The 11,454-nt window shown below is 37.7% G+C and overlaps 1 protein-coding gene across 5 annotated transcripts in view; it reads right to left on the bottom strand.

Annotated features, from left to right (window-relative positions):
• LOC102676282 (protein slit) overlaps positions 1 to 11,454 on the bottom strand; it is a 483,130-nt gene that overhangs the window by 28,580 nt on the left and 443,096 nt on the right. For 4 of the 5 annotated variants that reach the window (XM_006615266.1, XM_031510283.1, XM_031510286.1 and 1 more), the window contains exons 2-3: positions 1,379 to 1,450; positions 575 to 718 (exon numbers count right to left, since the gene is read on the bottom strand). In XM_006615266.1, the coding sequence (XP_006615329.1) occupies positions 575 to 718; positions 1,379 to 1,450 (216 nt within the window). Of the gene's footprint in view, positions 1 to 574; positions 719 to 1,378; positions 1,453 to 11,454 lie in introns of all 5 variants that reach the window. The other variant, XM_031510284.1, reaches the window with a different exon arrangement.

The following is an 11,454-nucleotide window of genomic DNA, read 5'->3' as shown; positions in this document are numbered from 1 at the left end:
TTTTTTTTTTTTTTTGCGATTGAATTCTGATCGACAGTTCGTTGAAAGTTATTGGGGAGAGAGGTAAATGAAATAAATGTGGAGATGGATTTCGCGAATTTTATTTTACTGGAAGAAAAATTGTTCGACGATTTTTCAAACGAAAATTCGATTCATAAAGATTTACATATCAGATTTTAAATTCCTTTGAATCGAACTTTGAATTAAAAACCTACCGAAGCTATATCGAGAAGTATAATTTTTCAATTCGAAACATTCACTTTTTTTGTTAAAACTTTTACGTTCGAGATAGGAAACGATTTCTTTTTTTAATTCTTGGTCGAAAGTTTGTAATTTAATCTCGTGCGCCGCAAATCAGTTCTTCGACACTTATATTGGAAAAAATTTTAAGGATTAAAGTTTTTCTTTTTCCTTCGGATATTATCTCACTTTATAAATTATAATATTTCCACGAATAAACGCCATGTACTTTCGACGAATATTTCGACAAATAATTATAATTATTTTATCCATTTCGTTTCCCTAAATAATAATATTCTATGCAAAACATATATAAAATAATTTTAATACTCACAGACGCTTTAAATTCATCATGTTGCTAAAGAGAAGATCGGGTAGGTGACGTATTTGATTATTGTTAAGGCGCAGCTTCTCGACACCAACTAGATCCTGGAAGGCACCTCTTTCAATGGTGTGAATTTGATTATTCGATAGCCAACTGGAAAATACACACAGAACACACATACTTGAAGATAAAATTAACAAAATTCACATTTTCTCTTACTTTCTATCGCTTCAACCATTAAAATTTATCAATTAAATCAAATCGATTAAATCATATATATACCGTAGTTTATACTGTTAAATAATTCTTCCATTCTATCCGAAACGCGCGAACAAAACACACTTCGACCCAGTTAATCTTAATTACTTTTGTTCCCCCCTCGTCCTCGCGCCAAATCTCATTTCTCCCTTCTCGAAACGCGGAAGAAGAAGAAACTTTACGTCTTTCGGAGGCGAAGTCACGAAGCTGAAAACAGTCCACGAAAGAGTACGATCTTCATGCAAGAGAGGTGAGTTTTACACATACACACACACAGTCGCGCAGATACACACACATACACACGCACATACAGACACGCAAAGAGAGAGAAATTCGTCGAGCGCAAGTTCGTCTTTCCGCGAGTCGTCAACAATGGCGTCCGCGTCTCGTTTCCGGACAAATTTACCAGAATTTCGCGAACTTTTCGTTAAGAACCCGCTCGAACGGGTTTCAGACTCGCGAGCGGGCACCGACATTCAATTCTATTTGCGACACGCGACTAAAGCTATCCCCTTTCGTCCAACTTGGTTCGTTATTTGACAAACGGTTACTCACAGAACGTGAAGCGTAGCCATGTCCTCGAAGTCGGTCTTGAATATCACCGAGATATTGTTCCCTTGGAGATCCCTGAAACAAAGAGCGAACGAATTAATTTCAACGCGGTGGCAGAGTGGAACGAGTCAATAACTCGTCCGGGCAAAAATGTTTAATTTTCCCTCCTTTACGAAAAAAAAAAGAAAGAAAAGGAAAAAAAAATCTCATAAAAATTTCCCTGTCACTGTCTACGATGTACACACCGCCGTTAGTTTTTTTATCTTCTTAATTTTTCTCTTTCTTTATTTCTTTCTTTCTTTCTGTTTGGAAGAGTACAAGAGAGGAGAAACACCGTTGACAGTGGCGCTTAACTAATTCCATTTCAACTTTCGCCGTACTTTGTGCCGAGGTAACCGACCCACTCCACCATTTCTCTGTTCGCTCGTCGTATTTATTTGCCGCGAATAAGTATTTCTGTTTTCCGTCGTTGGGCAAATATTTGCGTATGGAAGGAGGAGGGGGCGCCGGTACAAAGAGCAACTTACGTAGAAATTTTATCGCGGAACCCACCCTTTCCCCTCTCCCCCTTCGCAACGTTTTTTGAAACGTTGTGTCGCGTTTACGCGCCGGATCAAAGCGACCCTCCATCTGGATCTGTTGGTAAACGTGGAAATCGAGATCATCCGACCATGAATCCAGATTTTGTTCCATTCTTCCTTGATCCAGATTGATCCAAAATCGAACATTGTTAATGAAATAGGATGAGTTAGGAAACTCGAATTTATACGAATTTCCTCTCACTATTTATACAATAATTTTTTAACATCTCTATTGTGTATTGAATTTTCATAAAATTATTTCGTAGTAATTTTTTGTCTTTGTTCTTTGCTCGATAATATAATCGACAAAATCTAAGAAAATTCCAACGAAAAGCTATATGATCTAAAGCCCGCCCGATATCTAGCCGAAACGAAATATCATTATTCCAACGAAATGGTAACTCGAAAATCGTGAATTCGCTTTTCTAGAGAGCCGTCAAACACAGCCGTCTGCCTCCCCGATCCCGGCAAGTTATTAAGGCCTTATTAAATTGGTTCCTTTTCCCGGTGGAACTTTTTTACTTGACAAAAAACCGGCAGAACGTAGGAACGAATAACGAGTCAGGCCTACTCGACAGGAATTCTCTTCGTACAGTCTCCATCGTTGCCTTTTCCTATTTCTTCTTCTGCTCCTCCTTTATTCTCTTTCTCTCTCTCTCTCTCTTTCTCTCTCTCGTTCTCCCCACTTTTCTTTCTCACCGATTCTTCTCCTCCGGTCTTCCCGTCGAAAACGTCGACGACAACGACGGTGCACGGTGGAAACGCAAATTATTTCCTCGTTTCGCGTCCCAGACACGCCGGTTCAACGACGAAACGAGACCGAAGGAGGAGAGCCGTTTTTCCAGCGGCTCTTTTAAGCCTTGCGTGAGATTTTAATTTCACCGTGGCGGCCAACCTTCTTTTTTTTCTTTTATTTTTTTATTTTTTCTTTCTTGCCGGGTCCAACCGGTTGCTTTCCCTCCTCGTTTTGTTTTTTCTTTTTTTTTATTCTCACCAGGTTGGATATTGTCGTCGTCGTAGTCGTCGTCGTTGTCGTTGTCGTTGTCACGCTACTACCGGGAATAATTGGCGAAGTTGTGAACGAGGAAGGAAAGGAAGCGGAGAATCGTTTGATATATTTCTGCCTTGATATCAATCATTCGAAGGAATGGATAATCCGCGCGATGGAACGAATCTTTTTGCCCCTTTGGAATTTTCTTTCTCCTTATCCTCAAAATTCCGCCACGGAATTTAATTAAAATTCGCTCGATTCTTTGTACATTATCGTATCGATCGTATTTCTATTATAATATTTTTCATCGGAGATGATTTATGAATTTTTTTTTTTTATCGTTCCCTCTTTTCCACCGTTTTCTTCCCTCGATAATAATTTGTATTTTTAATCTATCCATCGTTAGTTTGTTATTCGCGTTGAATTTATAAATAATTTTCACGCAATTCGTCGTGGAATAATTAAGAAGTATAATAATGAATGAGGGAATGGATGAATGCACGAGAGTGAGGAGAGAATGCATGCGTAAAATGCACGGATTACAATACGTTGTTATTCCACTTTGAGCCGAGATTTCAATAGTTAGTCGGGATATTCCTGGGTGAAAATGTTATTTCTCTTTCTCTCTCTCTCTTTATATATATGTAGAGGGAAGGTGATAATTTATTGTTTTGAAACCAGAAGGCTTCAGGATTGTTTGCGATCGATGATAAATCTGGACAAATCTGGTTGTATTTTTGGATTTGCATCACTCGTACATCCGATTTATTACTGAGATCGTTCCACGTGTTTGTTCAATCACGATTCGGATGGAATCGATAAACTTGTAAGCTATTGGGTATTTGGGTTACAAGGGAAACAAGCTTTTACAGTTATCGATGATTAGATTATTCGTTATATAAAAAAAAAAATAAATTAAGAACGAAGTGAAAGAACAATCAAAAAGTAAGTAATTAATAAAAATTATTAAAACGATTAATATAAATTCACAATTAACACAGAAGAAAAATCATGGTATAGGACATTATGTATAAAATTAAAAATAAATGAATAAATTAAGGCAACCAATAAACTCGATGAATTAACGAGTTATAAAGCAAATCGAAACTGAAATCATATTTCAAAACGAAATTATCTTTCGAATAGGTAAATCAGATAGTTTCGTGTATCGTTGTTCGTAATCGTGACATCTCATCGGACAATGACCAGGGAACAGTTTGACGAGAGAGTTTCAAAAAGCAAAAAAGAAAGAAAGAAAAAAAAAAAAAAAAAAAAAAAAAAAAAAGAAGTGGAAATAAAAAAAAAAAAGTATTGGACATCGTGCAGAGAACAGAGAGTTATTTAAAATGCAACCCCGGAGCATTTCGTGGATGGAGAGCGGTTCACAGAGATAGGCAATCCTCTTGATAATCGTTAAATGAAAAAAGCGTGTTGACGGTGGGTAAACAGAAGCGCGAAAAAATCTGTCGAAGCGGGGGCATCGGTACGTGACATCGATCAACACTTGTTTTCAACGTCCGCCTACGCCACGTGTGACTTTTCGCTCGTGAAGAGAGGCCCGATGCCGTTTAAAATCGGCTCCCGAAAAGGGCAACGCAAACTTTCCGTGTTTCCACCGCTTTTCAATTTCCAAACGGGTGGAATCGTTTGCATCGGGCAAAATTCCTCGCCGGGTGTACTGAATTTTGCTTTTTTTGTTCCTTTTTCTTTTTTTTTTTTTTTTTTTTTTTTTTTTTTTTTATTTCTCTCCACTGTCGCTGGAAAACGTTTTCGACGAAAGTTTGAAATTTTGTTTTTTCGATGGGTTTATAAATTTTAGAAGTAACTGGAAAGGAGAACGGACCTTGAAACTGGTTGGAATTAATAGACGAATGGGGCTGCGATGAATTTTTAATTTGCATAGATGGCGTTTTGTCGAATGAGTGAAAACATATATGTACTTTATTGTTTTTTTTTCTTGTTTTTTTTTTTTTTTAGAGCTTTTTAAATAAGCTAGATGGAAAAATATTTGGCGAAGAGTTTAAATTTAAATCGTTGGTGGTATGGAGATTAATAATATCAATGAATCGTAGAGTTATGACTCTGAAAGTATAGAGAGATTTTTTAATGGATGTCTTTTATTGGAGAAAATATTGGAGTGAATTTTGAAGAATCTTTGCTATATGTTTCGAAAAATAAATTATATATTTTTATAGAAGAATAGATTTTTATTGTGATAGAGTTATTAGAATCGAATTTTTATATCATTTAATTTTATAAAATTATTAAATTTAAATTTTATAATATTTTATAATATCGATAGTTTTTGAACAAAAGATTTTGGAACTATTTTAACATTATTAAAGAAGGATTCGGATTTCATACGATATTTTCCTAATAATTCTTCGCTTAAAGTTTATTCTGAGAGAATACCTAATGATTTTGAAGTTTTACCCACTTATTAAACTCTCCTCCCTACTTCTTAAACGGCTGTTAATTGAATACCAAAAGCAACTTACTTTAACTTGGAAATAAAAGGGAATGCTTAACGAGCGTTTCTTAAAACTTTCTTAAAATTTAAATAAAATCTTTGTTAAATAGACCGTTATAATTTTTTCAATACGCAATTACAAGAAATTTAAATTGCTTATAATTTGAAAAAACAAGTCTCTCGAACGATATTTTATCAACTTTTGTTTTTACTTTCCGCCAACAATGATTCCCCAAAAGTGTTTCACGTGAATATTATTATATAACACACTGTTTATATCCGTTTATTGAATCCCTAATAACATCGTGCTCCGCATATTTCTCTTTAATATACTGTGGAAACTTTTTTAATTTTGTTATGGGAGATGTAATAGAGACGAGTTCAAGCTTTGCATACTTTATGCAAGCCTATATTCGTCTTTTTCGCTTGCCCCTATTCTGTTCCTCCTCCACCCTTCCTTTCTTCCTCCTTTCATCTCTTTCTCCGCGTTCTTTAATGTCATTGAAAGCTCCCTTTAGTTTTCTCCCTGGTTTTTAATAACACCATGTCGATGTCTTGGGCAAAGGTGAAACAAGTTTTATGAGAGTCTGTAAAACTGAGAAATTACTATCTGTCCGTATATCTTTCATTTTTCACATTTAATATTCTTCTATCTTCGTAACTTCATTGACATCTATATCTAGTATTTCAAATGAAGTTTTAACTAACGAGAAATTTCAAAGAAATAAAAATTTAAAAAGAGCAGTTATTGTAACAAGTAATATTTTATATTTCTACATTCTTGTATTCGAAATGTTTATTATATAATATCATTCAATTAATTGCAAAGAAACGTAAAAGGGTCGCAAAAGATTCTTAAGTAAATTTTTAACAATTAACGAATCTCTCAATCTTTTAACGTCCAACGATTTCCCGTGAATTAAAAACGAGTATCTTTCAATAATTTCGCAACTCTTTCGTTCTATCGTGGTTAAAACATCTCGACATATCGATTATCGAAAACGTGCTTTTCTATCTCGGCAAACGTGCCAAGGATACTCTCCAACACTTTCTCGGAACTCATACCGCTACTTCAACTTGATACTTGACTTCCATGAACGAGAGGATGCAATAATGCGTCATTTACGATGCAATAACAATCGACTTTTCCTTATTTCTTCGCTGGTTAAAGAATATCCCAATATCCCAAACTCGAAATCGTTCCTAAGAATCCATTGCATTGTCTCCATCATACTTCATCGAAATACAAAATATAAAATAATTCAAAATCAAATTTTTTTCTTCTCTCAAACCTTTTAGATTTAAAAGTGAAAATCTTGGTTTAAATTAACTGCTTGACACGAAAGAAATTTAAAATAAAATCAATAGTCTTTGGTCTTCAACACTTTTCAATTTTCCAAATTTATATATGTTTCATTTTGTGTAATTCATTTTCGATCCATTTTAGATCATTACATAGATCTAAAAATTACATTTTAAAACATACGATCCTCGCCATCATCATCTAAAAAAGCGTCACTTATTATTTCGATTCAGATTAGGTTGAGAAACACTGGCATCAACCAGTATTATATTCCAACATTATATTCCTACTCTCTAGCACAGGAGAGACATTCGTTCCGTTCCTCTCTCGACAGATTTGTGCTTCCTGGAACGCGAGCACCGATGGTCCATCGGTGGTCCCCGTCCGTCTCGTTCAATTAAAAGCAACGCGGCCATCTTGGCCGAGGGCGATAATGGCGATCGGCCGCGTTATCGCGGTCGAGATTCCTTCGGTTATTAAATCGGATCGGGAGAGAGACCGGCCCTGGAATGGCTTCCAGCGATTCTCTCTCGATATAGAGGGGGACCTCCCGCCGCTTTATCGCGGTATAATTAATTTCCGGGTCGGGCGGCTCGATTGCTCGCCGGTCGAAGTTAACGAAGAAGTTAAGGTGAGACGCTAATTGAAGCTCGNTATATATACACAAGGGAACCAGGATTGAATGGGATTCTCGAGGAGACGAGAAAAGAAAGAATGGCAGAATCTTTGTTAAAATACGTAAGAGAATTCTGATATCTGACGATCTGGTTATTAAAAAAAAAAAATACTGACCAAAATCTCTCAATTTCAAAATCAATAAAAAAATATCGAATATCACGACACGAATGGATCTCGAATGATGGATGTTGATGCAACGAAGAATAACTCGAAAAAGAAAAATAGCTGAGCATCGAGGAGAAGACTTGCGGGAAAAAAAATAAAAAAGTGGAAGAACGAAATAACGGGAGCAAATTGCCTTCGAAGGGAGGAGAGGGGAGGAGAGGGGGTCGGTTATCGGCCGCGAGTTTGCGATTCGATGGGCTACACCTTCGCCTAGGTAGTTGATTCAATTCGCCGGGTACAATGACGTCCGCCGGAAATCCAATCGTGTCCCGGAGGCGCATTTTCATCGTTCACGAGGCGCACTTTTGACAGGCGGCTCACGTGCCCTCCCCCACCCCTCTTGGCTAACGAAATTACTTTTCGCGTCGTCGGGACATCCGCTTAAATACGTTTCCATGGGGTTTCCATCGGGCGGAACACCGGTGGCTGGTAAATCTGCCGGGACAGTCTCCGTTGGAAGGAAGTCCAGAAGGAATGAGGAGGAGAGGGATAGTAGAGAGGTTGGGGTTGAACGACTCGACGGCGTCGTCCAGGAATAAGGTGTCGGCACGCGTCTATATATATATATATATATATATATATATTTGCGTCGTCACGGTTTAGAAACGGACCAACGTTGGCAGATGTAATCAAAGTTTGCAGACAACCGCTACTCCTGAGACTCCTCTCAGCTGGCGATGAGCGGAACGCACCGGATGTGCCACTTTTTCCCGCGTTTCCGATCCATACTTTCGTGCATACTGGGAATATTCGGCTCGATCTCGCTTGGAATTTGAAAGTGAATAATTTGAATATTCGTGAGAATTGTATACAAGCTATGTATAAGTAATTTTTTTTACATTTAAGTTTGGTAACAGTATATCTCAAAAGTGGATAAGAATTAATACGGGGAAGAATAGGAATACTATTATCCAATTCATGAAAAAAGGGATACTATTCATTGATGAATTACAAAGATATGCTACGTAACAGGATATATCTGGAAGATTGATTCACAATTCTGACGAATATAATTAACATTCTTATCCATTTTTAAAAAAAAAATTGAAAACAATCGCGCTACAAAATCCCTTTCTTCTTTCTTGCTCTCGCATCATCGATGCATCTCAAACGCTCTCGAACAAATATAAGCCCGATAAGGAGCCTTCTTCGAAGAGGAACGAAACTTTCCCCTCAGCCATGGTTCTTCTTCTCGCTTCCATTTGCCACGCGGTGCGAAACACCGTACGCGCAGCGAAATGCAAATGGAATCTCTTGATTGAGTTTAGGCGTCGAGGGGGGTTGCTCGCGAAGGGCGCGCTCGAGGAAAAGGGCTGGCTTCGAAGTCGATTTGACGTATTCGACGGGTTCCCCCGCTCAGCTTGCCACTCACGAATAATCGTGACAGGAGGAACGAAAAGAATGCGAGGCGCGTCGTCCATTTTCCACCGCGTATACGCGCGCGAGCCGAGTCTCGCGTTCCATTGCAAATGGAGACAAATTTATACACGAGGCGACTGGAAAAAAAAAAAAAAAAGAGACTGGTGGTCGCTTTGGGGATAAATCGAATCGAACGATTGTTTTATTTTTTTTTTATTTTTTATTTCTTTTTTTTTTTTTGGATCTGGATCGGACAACATTTTTCACGCATGAATTATTAGTGCCTCGCTAGTGTACTTCCGTTTCCACCCTCCATCCATGGAAGTCATGAGTGGTAGTCGAGTGTTTTTTTTTTTTTTCCTCTCTTTCCTTCTCTCTGTTTTTTTACGATAAACAAAATATTTGTCTTTTGCACAGTTAGGTTTTCGGTTAGTTCCGCAAATGTTAAATTAAGCTAGGGGGTGGATAATTTTAACGTGACGATCGAAAGTATGAAATTTTATTATACTTTTTGCGAGATTCGTGTCAAAGTTTTTATTTTAAATTGTGTGTATTGTTGAGGCACATGTTTTCTCGTGAATATCATTTTTCAATAGAATTTGTTATTATTGTGAATATCTAATTCTAAAAATTAAGCATTCGTTTTTTTAAAATATTATCAATCTTGTAGATTGATTTTAAAAATATAGAATCTATAGAATTCTCAAGATCAAGATCAAGATTGTTCAACAAATCCTTCAATATTTTCAAGATGTTGCTGATAACAACTATAATTCAATCAATAAAATTGATTTATCGTCCTGGAACGATTATCACAATAACTCTCCAACACTCTAACACTTCCGTTCCATCACTCTTATCACAATGTGTCGAATGATTAATTGGACGATTGCGAAATGGATTTGTTCTCGATACAAATATTTGCAGCAAAGATCGATCGAGGATACTACAGCTGCATCGATTCACAGCTACATAGATAATCTAAGCAATTCAATTGACAGTTGTTCAATTGAGATTGAAATGATTAAATCGATCGATCGTATTTGCAAATAATTATATAATTATTCCGTTTCTGGCGATCTCGGACCTCCAATGTGGCAAACCCTGACTCCAGTTTTGAATAATTATCCGATTTCTTCTTGGATCTGAATAATTTCGTTATCGGCCACTCGGAGATCTAAGCTCATTCGATTTGAATAGTCGTGTGACCAGTCGCATTGAGATTAATCGCGTGCGCGATTGTACGATTAGAGAACTAAACGTTCGTCGAGTGAACGTTTTGATTCATTAAAGATCAATATGAATCATAACACGTATCTTTTTGTATTGTAAAAATATATATAAAGAACTATAATTGCTTAAAATAACGACTGCATGTTGAAATAATTATTTTTTATTGTGAATGGAAACTTTTTTGGGAATCATGCGAAAGTAACGAATAAGAAAATATTCCATCATTGAATATTTAAATTCTAAGCCAAACGTGTTTTAAATAAAAAAAAAAATTAACGAGATATCGTTAGCTAATTTCCTGGATCTCTTTTTGATCCACGCAAACATTTTAAACGGAAAATACATTTCTTTGACTACGTCGCTTATTATACTCAAATTTCTTACACCTAGCATTTGAAAAACATTTTCATTTCTTCGCCTTATTCAGAATTAAAGTACAAAGTACTCGATCCACGCAAACATTTTAACGCAAAATACATTTCTTTGTCGCTTATTATACTCAAATTTCTTACACCTAGCATTTGAAAAACATTTTCATTTCTCCGCCTTATTCAGAATTAAAGTACTCAAATGCAATTCTACTACAATACTTCGAACCCACTCGAAACCTTTCTCACAAATACCCGTACACGAAACCTTACCTTATTCGAGGATATACACACCCGCCATACCCGCTTCATCATCCCAGACAACTAGTCGTCTTCCACAGACCGTGATCCTCCATTCACCATTCTTGGATCAACCACAACCACAATCCCCCTTCCCAGCCACCAACTCGATCTATCACACCCACAATCATCCGCGATTCGCCTCCTCCGCCTATACACAGGAAGCGAGACTTTCATAAAGCAGCCTATTTCTCTCGATAGGCTAGGAAAATCGCCCCCCCCCCCCCCCTCCTCTCCCGCTATCATAACATTCAGATTTTATTGGCCTGGGGTAACGTTTGCGGATCCCTTTCACCTGTCACCCATCGGGAGGACGAAGACGCGGCCGGATACGTTGTACACCGTCCCCGAGAAACACACGGAATTTATCGAGCTGGCTCGCCTCCAGACGAGCCGCCACTCTTTCTCCCCCGTAGTCAGTCCGCACGCTTGTACCCGGTCAACCCAGTAAAATCAAATATTAACGATCCGCCGGTGGACGCGGTGCCCTGTGTTTTACGATGTAACACGATGACGCGGGGGCCACGTGTGATGTATTATCCTGTAGCGAAAATAGCCGATCGAGAGGAATCTTCCTCCGCCCCTTCGAGTAGGGATGGGCGCGAGTAGCGTTGGTTCGAGAACAGAAAGG

Source organism: Apis dorsata, unplaced genomic scaffold (assembly GCF_000469605.1).
Source record: "Apis dorsata unplaced genomic scaffold, Apis dorsata 1.3 scaffold_220, whole genome shotgun sequence".
Taxonomy (NCBI): domain Eukaryota; kingdom Metazoa; phylum Arthropoda; class Insecta; order Hymenoptera; family Apidae; genus Apis; species Apis dorsata.
The sequence above is the reverse complement of the archived record's forward strand: the minus strand, read 5'-3'. Positions and strand labels throughout refer to the sequence as shown.